At 42.3% G+C, this 22,500-nt stretch overlaps 1 protein-coding gene across 1 annotated transcript in view; it reads right to left on the bottom strand.

The window, feature by feature from the left end:
- The window catches only part of si:ch211-216b21.2 (heparan sulfate glucosamine 3-O-sulfotransferase 3A1), a 53,495-nt gene extending 46,194 nt beyond the window's left edge, over positions 1-7,301 (bottom strand). The window contains exon 1 of the mRNA XM_020460361.2: positions 6,186-7,301. Coding sequence (XP_020315950.2) covers positions 6,186-6,820 — 635 coding nt within the window. The 5' untranslated portion in view covers positions 6,821-7,301. The remainder of the gene's footprint in view (positions 1-6,185) is intronic.
- Between the last annotated feature and the right edge of the window lie 15,199 nt (positions 7,302-22,500).

Genomic DNA, 22,500 nt, shown 5'->3' with positions numbered 1-22,500 from the left:
TGGATCTTGTAATGTATGCCTGGCATTTGGAGTACAGTAAAAACATACTTTGATAGTGTCTTTCCCTACATGCACATCTCACGGCCTCTCACCACAGGCCACTACAGAGACAGGGCTAGCCAGAGGAAGAGAGAGCAGCACTACAGAAAATCCCCAAATAACCGTTCTCTATGGTTCTGCCAAGGCCACTGGGTCAATGCTTTTATTATCAGAACACTTTTAGTACCATTACTTCATTTCCTGTCAAATACAGCCAGTTCAATAAACAGGTAAATGCCATAATTTTAAACAAAATTCTATTTTTTGGAGCTGAGCTTTTTCATTCATAATTCACTCCCTTGTGTCTTGTTTTTGGTACAACATACTTTTCATGCAAACAACTGAATACAAAATAATCACATCTATTTTTCTTGTAAGACTTGGCTTAACAAGACAATAACTTGGGTTTCTGGAAATATACTATGTATAGGATGGATGATGTGTTGGCAGGCAGGGACCTCAGACTGCTAGTCTGGTACAGGTCACATGTGTTTTTATGAAGGGCAATTAACTCATTAGATGGTTTGGTCTGGCCTAATCCAGCCAGTCTGGTGATGTCAGACAGCGCACCCCCTCGGACCCCTGCAGACCCCGCTCAACCCCCACTCACCCCCCTGGCCTTGACAGGTGAAGGCTGGGTTAGAGGGTAGAAGGCTGAGCTAGAGGGTAACCCTAGTAGGTCCCAGACATAACGCTAAACTACCATCAACATGGACCTTTCATTACATCAGAGTGTTGTCGGTGACCTTGTTCACGTGGAGTACATCACATTTCCACAACAATAGCTTGTCGGGTCAAGCATGATTGTCTCGGTACAAGGTAGAGAGATGGGTGGTGAAATGTAACACTGAGCCGCTGGTTTCCTGTTTAATGGCTAACAATGTAGACCTAGAACTACTTCCTGTTTAATGGCTAACAATGTAGACCTACTGTACAACTACTTACATTGTACACAGAGAGGCAGATACACACACATGTAAATGCATAAAACCTACATTTTACCCAATGTACTACAAGACTAAAAGATAATGGTTTGTTGTACAAATTGCATTTGTACAACTTTGGTGTGGATCAGATTTCACTTTGTTAGGGGAAGGGAGATACACTGGGTATGCTGAATTCGACACTCCAAAAACTTGGTGAAAGTTATTTACAACTGTCTAGTGGCGACCCGTTAATCAGGGCAGGTGGGGCAGAGACAACAGTTTTCAGCTGTGCTAACATAATTGCAAAATGGTTTTCTAATGATCAATTAGCCTTTTAAAATGATCAACTTGGATTAGCTAACAAAACGTGCCATTGAAACACAGGAGTGATGGTTGCTGATAATGGGCCTCTGTACGCATATGTAGATATTCCATAAAAAATGTACAGTTTCCAGCTACAATAGTCATTTACAACATTAACAATGTCTACTCTGTATTTCTGATCAATTTGATGTTATTTTAATGGACAAAAAATGTGCTTTTCTTTCATAAACTATGACATTTTTAAGTGACCCCAAACTTTTGAACGGTAGTTTACATATCATTGAGTTAAACAATAAAGCCGCATACAAACATGGTCTCTTTATTGTTTTCTTGAGTAAGGCAGCTCCAAAATGCAGGTGTTTCAGCCTAGCTCAGTGCTTTCTGTGGTGGTGGGGTGAGCCAGCCAAACATAGGAGCATTGCGTCGTCATTGGCTCAGTGTTCTGTCACTCATGGGGACACTACATCATCCCAAAGTTTATATCCTTAGTAAATGGTAGACATCCAAAATTTCAGCCCTTTGGGTCCTGCCATAGAGTTATATTACAAGTGACCTTCCAAGAAGGCTCAAGGTCATTGACCACAGATAAAATTACGTCAAATCATGTTATATGTACAGTACCTTTGATTGGACTGATCATGTCAACATCTTATTAGCAAAGTCTTTATTTATCCTACGGTTCTGACTTGGTGTACAGGGGAAAATACTGTAAGAGCCCATGTTCTGCATTCTGTCGCTGTATATTTCAAAAGTGCTGAACACATATATTGACTACTTCCATCGTCGCTCGCTCATTTAAGTAATAAATAATAATAATACATTACGTAATGCCTCTTATCCGCTCATCGTTCCCTTTATGCCATAGTTTGATCATCTCAATTGTCACATTTGTTTAACCATATCAGCTCTGTTTTTTAAAAAGGTAGCAAACGAGGCTGAATAAATTGTTTCACTGCCATACAAGCCTCCGCTGATAGCCAGGTGTAGTGGTGGTAAGGATTCACTCCATTGTGATGGAAAGAAAGCTCTGCTGTTGGGACAGCTTTATGTAGGCCCTAACAATTTGTGGTCACTGCTTATCACCGTTAAACTGCAATTAATATATTGTTTAGTGTTGTGTAGTGTCTTTTTGAGATTGCCCCACCAAGATTTACATACTAAAATCGCCACTGCAACTGTTGGATATATTACATAGAAAATAATATGAAAAATATTATGCAAATAATGATGATATATCTTGGTAACTTCTGCAAAAACAGTGATAACTTTCCGTAGGGACTTGGGGGCAACAATATGTCTGTCTATGTTTCTACTGGGAAAGAAGGAAAACACAGACGGATGTTGTTGATGCCACATCACATTAGGACTTAGAAGTGTTAAACTATGTCCCCCACACACACATTCCCATAGACACACACAAACACCCCGGAAACACACACACGTATGTACATACGTACGTACGCTCACACACACACACACACACACATTCCCACAGGGACAGACAGACAGGCCATAGTGATTCATGTTCAGTCCACATATCGGCCATTACTCTAAACAAAGACTCTAAGTCCCATGAGACGGATGCCTCTGTTCTCTCTGCCTTTAACTATTCACAGACACACACACACACACACACACACACACACACACACACACACACACACACACACACTAATGAAAAGAATCACGTAATTCCAGGAAATTGGATGCAGTGATTAGCTATAGAAACCATGGCCTTGTTTCCCTCTACCACCGAGACCGCCTTTCTAGAACCAAAACCGTTTTCTAGAATTGTGAAACAATACACAAAAATGACAAGTAGCATGAATGAATAGCGCCGGACCGTTCTCTTGTTTGTTTTCTTAATGCTTAGCCATTTGCACAAATCCATCACATTGTCATGTGTGTTGTATAATCTGCAGATTTTTTTGCCATTCCATGCAGCAGTACAAAAGACCAAAAAAGAGAATGAAAAAAAATGTCCAGAGCTTGACAGCTGAAGTCCAGATTTAGAGGGTTTTGACGTCAAGTGAATGAACTCCGAGTGCACTGCAGTTCAGAAACACCATTTCGCTTCCATTAGCGTTTGACACTTCTTGAATAGAGGGAAAAAGAAACTTCACATACTTCAATCAAACTAAGGCCTAGATTCAATCAGATCAAGCATTTACTGACGACAGCAAACAGCCGCATAGCGATTCTGGAGGTTGAACTGCGTTGGAGCCGTCAAATTGGTGAGCAGCTGCTCTTGCGATCATTGTCATGAAGCCACACCCACCCTACTCGCATTAGAAGCTCAGAAGGAGAAAGCGTAGGCTATAAAGAAATGACGGTCAACTTGAAAAATCATTCAACTAAATAATGAGGGTTCCTATCATCATAATGGAGGTGTAGATTACATCTCCCATTCCACTGTTTTATCTTGTAAACAAGGCTGCATGGGATTTCTCTTAATGCAACTCCGTGCAACCAATGGTAATGTCTGCTTTGGGTATAATACCAGGAGCCGCTTGTGGATTTGACAGCGCTAACACAGTTCCACCTCTACCACCGCCAAAACAACCAACTAAGACACCTCCGAAACAACCGCTAGGCGGATGTCAGCTGATTGAACCCTATGTCTAAATGAGAGGGCTACTTCCTATCAAAAGCATACACACACACAGAGGTTATTAATGGTTCAGCAACAGCATTCCACTTCCGGTTGCGTGTTCGACACTTCTTGAGTAAAACAACAAAGTCTCACACACTTCAATCACATTCAGGTCTAAATGACTGTGTTAAAGTGTCCACACACAAAGACTATTAATAAAGGGAGTCTCTCTCAGACTTCCTGGAACAGAGTTGACAGGAGTGGACCTCTACACAGCAGATGCACTCCTTCAGACTGACTAGTCAATCACATTGTTGTAACCCTTCTTGATTTCTTCTACTCCGGCCATTTTAATTCAAGGGCCCATTCCCCATTTTAATGGAAGGCATTAAGTGTAACAGGCCCTGAGGTTGAGTTTGTTCGGCTAGTCCTTGGAGCTCATGAACCAAATTCCATGTAGAAGAATCTTGGCAACTCCTCAGGATAGATGAAACCCTCATGGATATACACTCCCACAATGGATGAATAGGTAAACAGAAGGGTGTGAAAGAGTGATGGCCAAAAGAGAGAGTGTTCACGCTCACAGAGGCACAAAGAAGGAGGTGTCTGTGTGTGGGGAGAGGGTATGAGAGCTAGGGTATGAGAGGGGGCCGAGGCTGGATGGGGGCTTTGAGGGAGTTAGAAGGAGGGGGCCCGGGTGAGAGGAGAAGTTTCTCCAAGCTTTTAGAGTGAACTGCATAGTGTTAACTCAATCAAAAGGTGAATCAAACCTCCTGAGACACTCAGGTAACCCTTCGTTATAACCCTAATCCTTCTTAAAAACAGAGCTGCAGTGTCGGCAATGCCCCATTACACACAGACCCACTGAGAGGGAGAGACATGAACCCCCGAAGAGAGAACACACACACGCATGGCATATGCACAACCACACACACACAAACACATGGGCACGCATACAACCACACACAGACATGGACGCACGCACAACCACACACAAACGTATGCACACAAAACAACGTGAACCTACTGATCACAAATTCATATGCTTGAAAATAAAGAGAGAGAAAAGTGGGATAAAATATGGTAACTCCCAAAGAAGAGAGTGGATTGAGGGGGAGAGAGTGTATGTCTGTATTTATGTGTATTTAGAGTTTGTTGAGAATATTTATTTTAGGTCAGACATTGACCCGACTCCCGACGCATTTAAAGTGCTTTGCTTGGCGGGACTTTGCTTGTTATCTAAATCTGGGCCTTTTCCCTATAATACTTATTTGTATCTCCCCATTCAACTATTGGTGATGTTGAATAGGCCTATGAAGAACAATTCAATGTTTTATACATGTTTTATATTTGATCATTAATAATTACAAGATCGCAATTAAGTTTATTTTTTACATAAAAAGTACTCACTTTATTTTAAATGCAATGGAAAGTGTCATAAATGACGTTAATACACTAATATATTTCTTTAGGATTTTGGGGAGATACATTTTATAAGGTGATATTGTGGTCTGCCATGAAACCTAGAGAGAAGCCGATATGCCAAGACACATTATGAGTAAATAAAATATAAACTTATTGATAAGGTTATTCAGAAGGTTGGCTGCTTAATCATGTAAACTATCGTTACAAATGAATCCCCATCGTTGGTCTTTGAAAAAGACAATAGCCTATATAATTGGGTAGGAAAAACATGTCGTAAGTCTAATTAATAGGTCATAATAACGCAGTGTTAATTGTAGGCTAAAGAAATACCTTTTTTTATTATCTTAAATGCGTATTTTCTTAATATCAAAAATACTCTAAATATCCAATGAATCTGTAGTGAATTATAGGGTATATTTAGGTGTTATGAGAGCTCTCCCACAACTTTGACACTGGTTAAACAGTTGAATAAAGTAACCTATAGGGCACCAAGTTGTCCATGATTTACATGTAAATATCTGTGTTTATATCCTGTATATTGTAATGAAAAAAGGACCATATACTGTAATTAAAGCCCCCTCCAAGACAAAAATGCAACAAAGTAATAGAAAAGAAGTGTGCTATAAAACTTGGTCCGTTGAACAAGTGTTGCCAGTGAGAGGCACTGGCGGTGCACAACTTTGAAATCAACACAACAGCACAACTGTTAAAACTTGTCACCAAACAATATTTCACTCTGCACTGATGAATTTGGGAAAGTAGAGGCATAGGCTTATCATAATCTAATAATAATACTACTAACAATAAGCCCACTACTAATAAAAAATAACAATAATAATAATTTCACTTATATTTAATGTATTTATTTAAACATTCACCTGTACCACTCCAGTCCATTATCGTAGTTGCGGTCGAAGAAGTGCGGTTCCGCTCCCACAGCTCGGATGTCTGGATGCACGCGGAGGAACTCGAGCAGCGCGCGCGTCCCTCCTTTCTTTACACCGATGATCATCGCCTGGGGAAGCTTCTTGGTCCCGTCTCCAAGCGGACTGAGTTTACCTGTACTCCCCGTCTTCACCATAAACCGAGGTGCTAATCTCTTCGAATAAACTATATCACCCAAAGAAGGCTGCGTATAATGCGACAGTTCTCGGTTCTTTTCGTTATCACTGTCCACCTGATGTCCCGGTTCGTACAAAACCTGTCCGGTATCAGCATCGTTGAACCGGGCGCGTTTAGCGTCGTCGGCGCTCTCGTAGCTCAAGCCCGGCTTGGATCCTGTGGTCCATTTTTGTAACAGTCTTTTCCTCCTCAGCGACCTCAAGTCGTGTAGTTCCGAGGCGAAGAAGCCCACGACTTGGCTGGATGCTTTCACCGGCGTGGGCATGCTGCTGCAGCGGTCCGTGAGGCAGTGGAGGAGGTACAGGGAGGTGAGGAGAGAACACAGCATGACCACGAATTTCTTGAAAATGCCTCGGGACAGGGGGTCCGAATAGACTCGGCTAAAAGCCATAACGGTCCTTGGGTCTCCGGTTCAGAAGCCACAGCCATGCTAGGCAGACATTGTCGGGTCTTGCCATTAAGAAATAGAGGGGACAGCTCGTAGGCTACCGGAGCTTGCTCCGCATCCACCAGTGGATTAGACCTTGCACGCGGCTCACTCAAAAATAACACTCACATGTGTCCAAGCGCTCGAGCTGTTAAAGTCCTTATAATAAATAATATTGTAAGTCTACTTCAACGTCAGAAAACAGTTGAATACGCAGTGCAATTCTAAATGTCAATGGATGGCTCTCCCGCATTAAACCAATAATGTATTGCCAAAACAGCATTGTCAGTACTCTAGCCACGATGAGAATACAACATGTAGACTGTTTGTTGTTTAAAATGACGTTGCATAAATTCAGCACCTTTATTTCATTTTAAACACGTGGCAGTTGTATCAAACTTCTGTATGACTTCAGAGAGGAAGATGGACATGTCTTCCTCAAATTAGAGTGTGTAAACGTTTTGCAAAGGTATGTGAGAGGCATGTCAGGATCCAATGAAATGCCAGTAGGGAGGGAACTTTGTCCCAAACCTGCCTTGCCTGTTGATGGCTGTCACACACACACACACACACACACACACACACACACACACACACACACACACACACACACACACACACACACACACACACACACACACACACACACACGCACACGCACACTCACCTGTTTGATTAACTCATTGTTCAAATGTTTCTTAGTAGGATTATATTAGTGTAGTTTACCCTTATTCTGAAGCTAAAATGCTTTTTCACTGAGTCAACCTCAGAGCCATCACTCTCCTTAGATATTCCGTTTCCCAACAGTCACACGTAAAGTCAACCCTCTCTCTGCCTCAGGCCACCTAAGAAGATGGCCTCCATTGTAAACATTCTTTCTCTCTGTTTTATAACACAGAGCGGAACAGCAGAAAGTAAAATAATGATAACGGGCACATTATTTCTTTACAAGTGAACAAGAACAGAACCAAATGTTTCACATCTGCTGTCATCCTTTCTGTGTATTAGCATGAGAATGTCAGGGCAGTGCTTCAATGCTGCACAGCTCACTGGTTGAGAAAGAGGACAGAGACCACAGAGGCTTTTATCACATGGCCGTATTGCTACTGCCAGATGTCCCCGTGTTCAGGACACAATACAGGGGGCACCCCACATTTAACAAATCACACCCAATGCCTTTCTACCTCCCTAAAAGACTAGAGGCGATAGGAGGGTTCTCTCCAGCCCTCTGTGCTGCCCAGCAGACCCCCAAGGGTCAAATATTTCACATCGATGGAGGAATGCAACGAGAAAGAGAGTAGAAAGATATGGGTCTCTTAGCTGCATGTCTTACCCAATACAGTTGTTCCTTCCTTAGTCAGGAGTTGAGTCAAGAGTTAGACACACATATTTTGTAGTGATTCATCAGAACAAGCAATCTAGTAGCTTTTCTGAAGTATTAGCGACTTAGTCTATGTGATCCGGGGTGTGTCTGTGTAACAGCCATTTGGAGAATGTTAAATGTTTGTGCAAGGAGTGCAGGGATACACATTTTCTTCAAACACAAAAAACAGCATTTAGAGTTTAATTATACACCCAGACTTTGGTGCTTTAGCAAAAATGTGCAAACAGTCTAGAAGGCATGTAAAAACGAAATCCCACTTTCATCTTCGCCATTTATCCAAATGACTGTACTATGGTTACATCGACGCAGCCTTGTTGGAATCTTGGATGCAGAGTTTAAAGGTAATGCAAAACACAAAGCCGTTTATTACCCTCTGAACAGAATGACACTTTACTTTGCATACTGAATCAATTCTAAGGGCACGGTGAGGCATAGTTAACACTGTCCACAGAGAAGACAAATACCAAAATCTGAGAATAATCTGTCCTTGATTGTTGTTATAAAGTTATATTGAAATATGTTTTCTAGCGCTGTAGATTGGGACAATGTTCCACTCAAATGTACTACGTATTAACAATGAACCCTTGGTTGCTCCAACATTTCCTTGTTCGAATGATTGAATTGGTCAAGTAGTCTGGGTACATAAGGAGACTAGGTGTGTGTCCAAAATGGCACCATATAGTGCACTACTTTTGGACAAGGGACCATAGGGCTCATGGTCAAAGGTGGTGCACTTAATGGGCCTTGGTCAACAGTAGTGCACTAAATAGTGAATAGGGTGCCATTTCGAATGCAGACTGGGCGTCTCAGTACTGCACTTCATTGTCAGACAGCTTTATGCTCTGAGGTTTAGGAACTGTTATTGCTGCAGTTTTCTGGACTTGGAAATTCAAGGCTGTAAAACAGAAATACTAATTTCATCAAAATGTTGGGACTCCCGGGTGAGATTTGGACGTGGTCAGAAGAAGTTTCCCACTATTAGAGGTTATGTTGTGACCTTGTGATACAATATTATTGACACACAGCATCATTTAGTCTGAGGCCAACACAGTACACACATTGTTATATGAAAATACTACCATTAAAAACTTTTACAAATGGACAAAGTTGAATTCTGATTTATAATATGTTCCCTGGGGTGAGTTATGATTAACATAAAATACTTTCCCCGCAAGCTCCTTTTTTTCCCTCTCTGGCTGAAACAGAGCAACTCTTTAAAAAACAGAGCAAGCCCTAAAAACGTCACATTTTTATGTGAATTGAAGTGGCATCAGCCACTTAAGAGCTCAATTAAGAGAGTAAGTAAGAGCGAAATAAAAGGCAGAGTTAAATGCCACCCAGTGTGCAATGATGTCATACCCTCCTCAGCACCCAGTAAGGAACTACTTTAGATTCTCTGAGTGGTGGTTAAAGCAGACGTGGGTTAAAATACGAGTTGAAATCCAGAGCGATTTACAGTAGTGAGTGCATACAGCTTGTTTTGTACTGGTCCCCCATGGGAATCGAATACACACCTCTGGCATTGCAAGCGCCTTGCTCTACCAACTAAGCCACACGGGACGTCGCAAGCACTGTCAAGCCCAGCTAAAGTATTCTAAATGATTTCAAATAGTACTGGAACCTCTGGATTCAAATAATATGCTTCAGGGAATAATGAAATCCATCATTCCTGATACACAACATATTTATGACGTGATATACTACCTGTGTGTCCTCGTGGGCAGGCCTGAAGCGTTGCATAGCTGAATATTGTAGGATTAATTCAATGCTTTTTCTGTAGAGACAGGGAGAAAACGTATTTGGTTGTATATACACAGCTGTGGGCCAGTCATTGAGGTGGTGTTTTTAATATCATCATCCTGGCCTGTAGACGAGGAAGGGTTCCTATTCCTAACCACAGAAACACAAATAAATCCAACTCTTAATCAGATTTATTTTTTTATTTTTTTTATTTGACCTTTATTTAATGCTCAAGTGAAGTTGGTTGTTCTGCCGTGGATTTCTCTAATGTCTAAACAAACATTTGTATCCGTTAACATTTGAACAATACATCAAAAACAATATTATTAATCTGTAAGTGGGTTATCTTGAAAGTTTGTTAATGTTTGCTGTGTGTGTGTGTGTGTGTGTGGGCGGTCAGCACTAGGCAAGGGAGTATACAGAGGCTACTTGATCAGGAACATTCATCTTTAGATTGGAAGGATATGATGGAGTTCCGTGTCACTACGGCTGTGTGTTTATATAATGAGATCCACCCCTTTTTTTTTTATCAACTAAAATGACATACCCAAATCTAACTGCCTGTAGCTCAGGCCCCAAAGAAAGGATATGCATATTCTTGATACCATTTGAAAGGAGACACTTTGACGTTTGTGGAAATGTGAAAGGAATGTAGGAGAATATAACACATTAGATCTGGTAAAAGATAATACAAAGAAAAAAACAACCGTTGTTTTGTATTTCTTTTGTACCATCGTCTTTGAAATGCAAGAGAAAGTCCATAAAGTATTATTCCAGCCCAGGTGCAATTTAGATTTTGGCCACTAGATGGCAGCAGTGTGTGTGCAAAGTGTTAGACTGATCCAATGAACCATTGTATTTCTGTTCAAAATGTTGTGTCAAGGCTACCCAAATGTGCCTAATTGGTTTATTAATACCTTTTCAAGTTCAAAATGATGCACTCTTCTCAAACAATAGCATGGTATTCTTTCACTGTAATAGCTACTGTAAATTCAACAGTGCAGTTAGATTAACAAGACTTTAAGCTTTCTGCCAATATTAGATATGTCTATGTCCTGAGAAGTTTTCTTGTTACTTACAACCTCATGCTAATCGCATTAGCCTACGTTAGTTCAACCGTCCCGTGGGTGGGACACCGATCTGTAGAGAGCCTTAAGAGGTTTTAAACAAGCAGCCCATTTCTGATATTTCACTAATTGGTCTTTTGACCAATCAGTTTAGCTCTAAGAAAGATCTGATGTAGAAAGATCTGATGTGGTAAGATCTGATGTGATTGATAAAAAGACCTATAGTGGTAAAACACATCAGAATTGGGCTGTCTGTGTAAACACAGCCTACTTCCCATGGATACTAAAGGTCCATAGTTCATCAATATTAAGGAGACATTGATAAAGATCTAGAATGTGCAATTTACATGTGTTTGCATGACCTGTATCACAGTGTCACGAATGCCATGAGGAATCAAAATAAATATTTTATGAAGCAAAGTACCCAGCAAACTTTGTCAGATGAATAAGGTTCATTAATTATTCCCAGTGTTCTGATTGGACAATATCTGGATAATATCTAACCCACTCTTGCTTTTACAAAAACACGCTTTTTCAAATCTAACATTCAAATCGCAGTATGTCTGGAGTGTGTGCGTGTGTGTCACATTCCTTCCTCTAAGAGGCAGCAGGATGCAGAGAGAGAGAGAGAGAGAGAGAGAGAGGAGGGTGCGGCTTAGGTAGTCTTTGCAGCACGGAGGGCCTCCATATTTCCAGGAAGCAGGACACGGTTGAAAGACAGGCTTGGTTTGAGTCGCAGAAGGTTAACAACACATATGGCATGTTATATATCAAAACAGGACAACAATCGTCAAAACCAATCTCTAAATGCACGTCCAAACGTCACTGTGACTTTGACTTCACTGTCTCTCTCTGCAAAGTGCGAAACATAAACACATGAACTTAAAACGTTTTACGTGGGAGTTCCTAGAATATCACTGAAGCTGAATTACAATATTCTAAACAACTAGACCAATACTTAGAATAACAACCTATTACTTAGCCTAATAGCATTGCCCCCAAAACATTCGTGATCGAAATGGTATATGCACAAACCAGGGTGACCCGCCTACGTTTGGCCCCTTGTCAAAAGTAGTGTACCATATAGGGAATAGGGTGCCATTTGGGATGCATAATAGGTCGCTGCCCTGCTTGGCCCAACTCAGCAGGGCTAAAGATAGAGATGCAGAGATGACTCTTGTATCATTAGATAGATTGCACTCCTAATTAAACAAATACATCAATATGAAATGTCCACTAAGACTGCTAAATAGCCAATCAAATGCCTATCCCCTGCTGCTACTGGGTTTTATCTATCCCGTTGCCTCGTCACTTTAACCCTACAGTATATGTACATAGCTACCTCAGTTACCTCGTACCCCTACACAACAACCCGGTAATGGTACTCCCTTTATATTGCCATGTTATTCTTTATTCGTCATTGTTATACGTTCACTGCATATTTATTCCTCGTGTCACTATTTCTTTATATATATGGTTTTAATCATGAGCTCTGCATTGTTGAAAAAGGACTGTTAGTCCACGCCTGTTGTTTACGAAGCATATGACAAATAACATTTGATTTGATTTTGACCCCACTACTTTATCTGGTAGAGAGAGCCAGAACAGAACATGGCGACACTGGAGGTGATGAGGTGTGGTGGTGGTGAGTGATATCAGATGGATCCTGACGCCTAAATGGCGCTCATTTGATGGCGCTCTCTGATGATGCGTCACATGCTACAGTACTTCATTATAGCGAAGCTGGACAGCGCTCGTGGTTCATTAAAAAGCAATATGTGGAGGTGTGATTGGCCATTTCCTGCAGATAAGTATCTCCTCATACATTTAAAGAAGACAGCCGGGCTAGACTGGGCCGTGCATTCTCTTCAGCTGCAATGTTGGGGTAATAATCTAGTTGCTGCCAAACTGAATGTGAATTAAGAATGTTTTTTAAGAGACAGGATTTCTGTGGTATTTCAAGGGCTAGGGACTGACTGAAAACTAGCATATTTTCACGCTGTTTTGTCTCATAGGTAATGAATGAAGCCCAAAAAGGATCAATTTAGGCAGTAATTTGTTGAATCAGGTGTTTGTCTTCCTAAATGAAATGACTGCATAGCGTCACTGTGGCTCAAGAGTAGTGTTGAATAACGCTGGTCCGGTGGGTAACATACAGCTACACTATTCATGCTGGGTGAAGATCGTGATGTATGTAAGGTCATTTATGAAATATCATACAATATGTATGGACATTGTATTAGTGTTAAGACAGCTGTCTTTCCCAACCAGAACAAAAGTCTAACCCACCATGGACGACATCTTGTGATTAAGCCCCATTACAATAACATTACATTTTGATAAACATGATCTTTCCTTAGTTGGACATGGTCTTTTCTCTCTTAACTGTTTTCCTATGACCTGCAACAGTGGCCTGAGGTGTTCAGGTGAAGTGTAGCTTTCACTGGTAGGCCTAAACCGAGGTGATAGACCAGTCAATCCCAACCTCTCTGTTGATGACGGATACCTGAGAGTCCAGACAGGCGCCAAGACAAACACACTTCTCAGTCTGTGTGATTATTGGGCCACAGTAAGAATAATTCCCTGTGAAAGCAAAGACGGGAGACTGAGGGAGAAGGGCTGGCTGCTGTCAAGCTGAAGGACTTGAACGTGTCAGATATGATATATGGGTAGAGGAGAGACCGGGGTCTGGTGCTGTTTTTTTTTTGCAGGCTCACCCACCATCCCCATCCTCCCCCTCTCTCCTCCTTAATGAACTATGTGAGCAGCATGTTGCCTGTGATAGAGATCTGTTGCTGGACATGGAGGATATTGCCTTACCTCTGGTGAGTGGTCCATTCTGAATCAAATCAATCAAAATCTCCATTTCCAATATAAGAACAAGGAAAGAAACAGTTATTTCTCCATAAGTGAGAGTATAGGATCAGAAGTCAGTCAGAGGTCTATGGGAAGAGTTTACTTCCCAACTTCTGTTAGTCAGAACTGTGTAGAAAGTCTATGAAAATACATTATACTAACTTATTTTTTTCTACCAGACCTTTTTCCTTTTCCTATCTCTCTGTCTCACACTCTGGAGTCGGCTGTGAAATGTAGTAGCTCCTCGGTCAGTCATTCATTCAAGGAGGGCAGGTCTCCAGTTTGAGGGAGAACCTGGAACGCTGGAACAGAAACCCCACTCTGCAAAAACACCTGAGCTCTCAGTGTCTCTGTGGACACACTGAGGTCATGAGAACAGGGTTGATTGGCAGTGTGTGTGTGTGTGTCTGGGGTGATGTCTGGTGGGATAGCGTTACAACTGGTGTCGTCAGGCATAAGTCAACTGCTGACTTCTGTAGAGTTCCCTTGTTGCATCCATTCCATATATCACATGGGAATTTGCCTCCAAGTCCTGTCTAATTCAAATTTGTAAAATTGTTTTGGTTTAAAGGACCTTAAACGGATAGACACATATCTAATGAAATAACGTGAGGTGTTTCTAAATATTTTCAAACAGCATGGTTGTATAACTGAAAAAACCTAGAACTCCATTACTTAATTACATTAGTGAATGATGTGGCCATTGATATGTTAGAAGCTGATGTGAAAGAAATTATGTTCCCGGAGGTCATTTTTCATCATCGTCAATTGGGCAATAAACTCACTATCTCTTACTGGCTGATAAGCTTCCCTTCACCATCTTTCATGTTTAAGTGTGAAGCCCGCAAACCCCTTGCCTCTTGAATCCCACTCACAATATTTACACCCTGGAGGATCCGGCCTGGTCATTCGGAAACTATGTAATGAAGACTATTTGTTAACGTCATCATCTGTGGTCTGGACATAAGCTTAGCCTAAGCTTAGCCTTCATTTATTTACGTACTGCTAGAGACACCAGAAGTCGAATTAAATCTCTGCCTTCAATGAATGACTTGTTAATATCATACGGAGCATGAAAGATACTTGTTAGCCACAGTGCATAATCAAAAGGCAGTGACAGATTATTCCAGCTATATGTCTGTGAGGCTGAATGGGGCTGCAAAGGGTAGAATATCTGTAGTCTTGTTGATTGTCTCTGTGGCCAAGATACTGTCCAAGATACTGTCCAAGATACTGTCCAAGATGTCCCACTCCAACCAGGCTTTGAACAATGAACACCTTATCACCCGTCAAAGACAAGTCCCTAAGCAAATACTTACATTGTATGCTAGAAGGAAGTGTGCAAATTCATTTTTATAGCATCCACTCTACTGTACGTGTACATCTTACAGGTATATAAATCTCCTCTGTAATTGCTGCTCAGACACCAATAGGGGTAATTTCGACAAGTGCAACTGTCTCAAGCAGTAATCCTGACTATGTAACAAGTGGTTTGAGTTATACTGTAGACTAGATACTGTACCTCCAGTAGGCTGGGATAAGAAAGAGGCATAATTTACCCTGCCAGCCTCAACTTGCGTGTCATTACAGGAGATGAAAGCCACTTGACACTGCATTGTCATTTACAGTGCATTCCCCAGTACAGTGCTGATGGGTCTCCTAGTGACTCATAGGCCACAAGGGGAAACTGTTTGGTAAATGCATAAACATTTAGACAGGGCTGTCTCCATTGAAATGTGGTGGTTGGCAGATTGATTTCAAATAATGTGTTCTTATTGTTTTTTTATGTAATTTCACATTCTGATCATACTGCATTAGTTTTGGTACTTTATGTTTGTTTGCTGAATGTAAGATAAATGCTGTGGATGTGTATTTGATTGTTTTAATTGAATGTTAATCCCTTATTTGCTTTGAATTGATCATAAAGAAACAGTTTCTTGAAGTTCAAGAAAGCAAAAAAAGTATTAATGGCCGGCATCCAAACCACTAATAAATGAATCCAATAAAACCAATCCAACAGCGAGGCCATTTGAATGGTTTCATTTGAGTGGTAAGGCTACTGCTTCTCTTTGTGTCTGTAATCATTTTTTCCGTAGAGAAGTAATCACAATACAAAGTAAATAATGACAGTCTTACTTGACACTTAAAAACTCAACTTTGTAATTCTGCCCACCTTCTAAACTCCATGGAATTCTGCCCACCTTCTAAACTCCATGGAATTCTGCCCACCTTCTAAACTCCATGGAATTCTGCCCATCTTCTAAACTCCATGGAATTCTGCCCACCTTCTAAACTCCATGGAATTCTGAACACCTTCTAAACTCCATGGAATTCTAACCATCTTCTAAACTCCATGGAATTCTGAACACCTTCTAAACTCCATGGAATTCTGAACACCTTCTAAACTCCATGGAATTCTAACCATCTTCTAAACTCCATGGAATTCTGCCCATCTTCTAAACTCCATGGAATTCTGCCCACCTTCTAAACTCCATGGAATTCTGAACACCTTCTAAACTCCATGGAATTCTAACCATCTTCTAAACTCCATGGAATTCTGAACACCTTCTAAACTCCATGGAATTCTGCCCACCTTCTAAACTCCATGGAATTCTAACCACCTTCTAAACCTTGGAATTCTGCCCACCTAAACTCCATGGAATTCTGAACACCTTCTAAACTCCATGGAATTCTAACCATCTTCTAAACTCCATGGAATTCTGCCCACCTTCTAAATTCCATGGAATTCTGCCCACCTTCTAAACTCCATGGAATTCTGCCCACCTTCTAAACTCCATGGAATTCTGAACACCTTCTAAACTCCATGGAAATCTAACCATCTTCTAAACTCCATGGAATTCTGAACACCTTCTAAACTCCATGGAATTCTGCCCACCTTCTAAACTCCATGGAATTCTAACCACCTTCCTTCTGTTCAGGAGACCTTGCAGAGAGTCAGGTGGACCTCGTAGAGGGTCGGGGTGTGACTGCTAAACCTATTAACGGATGGTATTCCCTGTGTCTGCAGAGCATGAAGTGAGGACACCAGGACATGGAAACACACACACACACACACTGTACACACACACAGACACACGCACTGCATTACTCAGGCCCTAGTCCACTAGACAGATGTTTCTCCCCTGACTGTAGAAACAGCCTCCACATCTGGACTAGCAGTTAGGTGTGTAGATGTTTCCCAGGACCCCTCTATGCCCCAACCCTATCGTCCCCTCCACACACACACACACACACACACACACACACACACACACACACACACACACAACACAACACAACACTTATGTGTGCCTGCCCTGCTTTTTCCATTCTCTGCCCGACGTGGCAAACATTATACAGTCCACACACACACACCTCACCATAAAGCTCCTCACTGAAACAGATATCCCTTCTCTGTCTGATGAGCTGCCAGGAGTAGAGGCAAATGGGAATACAACATGGAATCATAACCCACCACCTCACATCAGTTCTACCTCCCACGAGACAAGAGGGTGATACAATGTGAGTCTGGCCAAGGTGGTATAACTCTAACTCCCTTCTACATGTAATGAGAATGAGGAATGCAGATGTCCTCTGACGTGATACAGGGTTCCTCTCTCTTGGAGAGTGCTAATTACTGGAATTATTTCGTTTGAGTCCCATATGGCACCCTATTCCGTATATACTGTAGTGTACTAATTTTGTACCAAGTTCCTTCTCTTAATTGGCTTCTCTCTTTGGAGATAACCACCTTGCTACATCAGTTCATGTGCAGGAGTAACCATACTCCTTACAGTCTACAGATGTGGCCCACAAATCTTTTTTTCTGCAGTTGTTAATTGCTACCCAGGAACCCAGGAGGAAGAGAGATTGCATCCCAAATGGCACCATATCACATATATAGTGCACTACCTTTGACCAAGACCCCATAGGGCTCTGGTCAAAAGTAGTGCACTATAAAGGGTATAGGGTGCCATTTGGGATGCACATCTCTATTTTACATAGAGACCGAAAAGCTATCATTTAATGAGAAAAAAATGTCACTTTCCCTGAGCTGAACCCTATTGGTTCTATCTGTGACTGTGTTAGTTGAACATCCCCCCCCCCCACCACCCACCATCAACCCAGCACCCTGTCAATGCCACCTCGTTTTGATGTTCAGATAGGTCCTTGCACCTTGGCCGCCGCAATATGACACAACTAATGTAGACCAGGTCTTTAATGACACCCAGGAATATATTACCCAGCCAGGACATAATAATAATGGAGAAGCATCAATCAAAGAGGGCCTGTGCATACATTGTGTAATAAACCTTATCTCTGCCTGACACAGGCAGTCTGTGACTGCCTCAGCCTGCCATGGAAAGGGAGAAGGAGAAGGAGTTCGGCTGAATTCCAAAGGGCACCCTATTCCCTATGTAGTGCACTACTTTTGACCAGAGCCTTAGGAGCCCTATGGGTCCTGGTCAAAAGTAGTGCACTAAATAGAGAGTAGGGTGCCATTTGGGACAGTGGCTTTGTGTGCTGTGGAGGCTCTGCTGCCTGCCTGCCATTGCAGCCCCAGTTAGCAGTGTATAAATATGCTGTTTAAGAGTCAATGACATTTTAATAAGGTAAAGCTGACAGCTAGCTCAGACTAGGGCTCTCACAAACACCCAGGTTTCAGAAAGACCTTGGCTTGGAAAAATAGGCTAGGAATAATACGTGTGTAGAATGGTGGATTTAAGAACAATGATATTGTTTCTCTTTGAATATCTATGCCCCCTCCAGTGTTCACACACTCAAACATACACATACCCTCCAAACTGTCAGCCATAGACTGTTTACCCCTCACCCCCCCCCCCCCCTACCCCCTCCTAAATATTTTCCAAACAGGCGTTAACTGGGTTCAGCTGCGAAGCTGTTCTGGCTCTCATCTCCACTTTCCATATTATTTAGAGAGAGGCCTTCTTGTTGCATGTTTCTTTTCTTGTTCTGCTGACTGTTCTCACCAGCCACCAGTCACCTCTCAAAGTCCTCATTGTGCTCTTGAATGGCAGGGTGATGTCATTGGCTCCGGAACACCTGGGAAATCCTTGGGCTTATGATGTCAGAGTCTGTTTGGACAAGGCTTTTCATAGACTGTCTCCCAAATGGCACTCCATTCCCTATATACTGCACTACTTTTAACCAGAGGTCTATTCCCTATATACTGCACTATTTTTGACCAGAGCCCAATGGACCATATGTACTATACAGGGAATAGGGTGCCATTTGGGACACACCTGGCTGCTTGGCGGGGAGCCTGCATCAGACAGACTGGTAGAGGACCTGTTTGTTAGCTGTGATTAATGGTGGCACCAGCTGGGCATAGCCTACTGTATGGGTACTAGTGTTAGATTACGTCCCAAATGTCACCCTATTCCCTACATAGTGCACCACTTTTGACCAAAGCTCATAGGGCTTTGGTCAAAAGTAGTGCACTACATAGGGTGCCATTTGGGATGCAAACTTAGGTTAGAGAGCCAGAGCCAGCAATGTTTAAAAGTACTGAAGTTGTTGGAGCCCTATGTCACTACAGTAGCTGCCACTTTATGGTGTTGTAGACGTTCATCATCTGTATTCTGTGTTGGTTAACTCAATCAGTAACACACCAGTTATTATGACTCTACAATACAATTCAAGTGATCATTAGATTCCACTGTGGATCCCTGTAAATCATCCACACATGTCTGTGTTTCCATTCCATGATGTCAATCAAATGTAATGGCTATTGTCACTGGGTTGGAGGCAGCCAGACAAGGATTAAGTCTTATTTTTTTATTTAACTAGGCAAGCCAGTTAAGAACTAATTCTTATTTTCAATGACAGCCTAGGAACTCCTTGTTCAAGAGAAGAACAATAGATCTTTACCTTGTCAGCTCGGGGATTCGATCTTGCAACCTTCCGGTCACAAGTTCAACGCTCTAACCACTAGGCTACCTGCCACCCCTATGGCTCTGGTGGTGCTGGAAAAACATCAGATCCATACACACACAAACCCAACCCAGACCATTCAACTTGCAATGCCAGACAGAACAGCAATACCTCACCAACAACACTGACAGTCAGTTACAGCAGATTCCACACATCCCCATACACAGCTGTCACCTTTCCTGTAATGAATGTACTGCTGGGTGTGTAGTATGTTTGTCTGGGTCCCCTGTACCTTCGGAAAGAATGTAGTCCCCACGTCACAGACTGAGCATCAGAGGAAATAGAAATCATTTCTGATAGACTAGTCTCCGTTTTACTCATGGTATGAGTCCCAAATGGCATCCTATTGGGCTCTGGTCATTAGTAGTGCACTAAATAGGGAATAGGGTGCCATTTGGGACAACGTATACGATTTAGGACAGCCTTAGCACAATCAGCTCATGAGCCTGGCGTATTCAGAAATAAAGAGGAGTAAAGATCCCCCTGACTTGAACCTGTGGCTCACTGTCTCTCTGCTGTCTCTCTGCTGTCTCTCTGCTCTGCTGCATTCTCTACATTAGAGAGATTAGCCCGTTGGCCTGTTGGTGTCATGGGCAGTGTCTCAAATGGCACCCTATTCCCCATAGGTCTCTGGTCAAAAGGAGTGCACTGTATGGGGAATATGAGTGCCATTTGGGTCACAGACATGTTCAATTGGCTGTATAGTATTATGTCCTGACTTCATAGTGACGGAGATAAGCTTGGACTCAGACTTGACTGAATGTCGACTGGAGAGATGCTACGTGAGCCATTGTTTTTGAAACAAAGTTCTTCAGCATGGCATTTCACAGCGCCATGGTATCAGACAGCTTTGGCTAATACAAACATTACACAGCTGTAGTGTCATAACTAAAGTACTGTAAGCTCACCTGCCTATACAAAAATAGAAAATCATTGGTTTAGACGTATACTTGAAATCGCCCATGATGCTGCTCCTCCTTCGTGTCTGTAACAGTAACAGAAACTCTTCCTGATTTGTAAATGTGTAGTTGCCATATCTCATTGGTAGGTGACAGTCAGTCCCCTGATAAGCCGTGACTAGACAGGATGAATCCCTGCCTAACGCTTCAGACAGACACCACACCCAAGCCAGGCACCCAGTCCACACATCCCCATACACAGCTGTCACCTTTCCTGTAATGAATGTACTGCTGGGTGTGTCAGCAGCTATAATATAACACATTCAGGAGGTGACCCTCATGGCATAGAGGCCTTTGATCCACGAAGAGAGTACAATCCTATCTTTAGAAGATTCAGTTTAGACAATTAACACCATCTTTTTACAGGGATGTTGTGTGTTTACTGTGAATAGCTGTGACTACCGGCCTATAACAGTAGTAGCATTAGAGCAAAAAGGAAAACAAAACACACTTCCTGTCATACATGGCAACACATCGTACAGATAATCTCAACATGTAAGTCTTTAATAAGTATTGCAATATAAGGTAAATCAAAACAAATCTGTGACGAAATTTCCACAGAAGACGAGACATGATATGAAATGTCTAATGAAAGGTAATTTTACCAACAATATTGTTAGACAGCAACGGTTGCATGGATACACACTGCTCCATCACTGTTGCTGGTTGGTTGTGACCCATAACCTGGTTAAACCAGACTGAATGCTGTACTCTGTGGTGAACATAACATTCAGTGGGGTTCAACCAGGCTGCATGACCCAGGCAGCTTCACATTAAACGCACGTGACTGCCCGACTGCTGCTATACGCAAACCAAACCCAGCTCATTAAAGGGGACTGGGATAACAGGGACTAATGGAGGAGGGTGTGGTGTCAGATGTGCAACCCTGAATGACCCCAGTGCATTGTGGAGTAAACTCTGTCATTCTGAAGCCCTCAATGTCCATTAAAAGGCTTTTAAGTGTGGCTGTGTTCCGTAAATGCATGTGTATTTGAGCTAATGACAATGTATACACTGTATTTATGTGTGTGCTGTAAGGGCACCACAGTGATTTAGGAGAAGTTTCCATTGTGATCTCTGTCCAAATCTTTTATTGCTTTTCTGAACCACTTTCAACACTTATCGAGCCCTATTGAAAACAGGGATATAGTACAACAGCACACAGCCGGTCCAGCTCAAAGTGTAGTGATATGGCTGCCCTCTACACATGTCAGCTCTCCCTAAACAAACGTGAAAGCTTTCCATGAAGACTGCTGCTTCGTGTCACGTACAGCTCCCACTCATCACTACCTATCGGCCTACGGTCTTCTGTTGGGTTCTCTACTCTCCTCTTCTCCTTCTCCTCTCCTCTTCTCCTCCTCTCTCCTCTTCTCCTCTTCTCCTCTTCTCCTCTTCTCCTATTCTCCTCTTCTCCTCTTCTCCTATTCTCCTCTCCTTTTCCCCTCTTCTCCTCTTCCCCTCTTCTCCTCTCCTTCTCCTCTCCTCTTCTTCTCTTCTCCTCTTCCCCTCTTCTCCTCCTCTCCTCCCCTCTCCTTCTCCTCTCCTCTTCTCCTCTTCCCCTCTTCTCCTCTTCCCCTCTTCTCCTCTTCCCCTCTTCTCCTCTTCCCCTCTTCTCCTCCCCTCTTCTCCTTCTCCTCTCCACTTCTCCTCTTCTCCTCTTCCATTCTTCTCCTCCTCTCCTCC

Source organism: Oncorhynchus kisutch, linkage group LG25, assembly GCF_002021735.2.
Source record: "Oncorhynchus kisutch isolate 150728-3 linkage group LG25, Okis_V2, whole genome shotgun sequence".
Classification (NCBI taxonomy): Eukaryota; Metazoa; Chordata; class Actinopteri; order Salmoniformes; family Salmonidae; genus Oncorhynchus; species Oncorhynchus kisutch.
The sequence above is the reverse complement of the archived record's forward strand: the minus strand, read 5'-3'. Positions and strand labels throughout refer to the sequence as shown.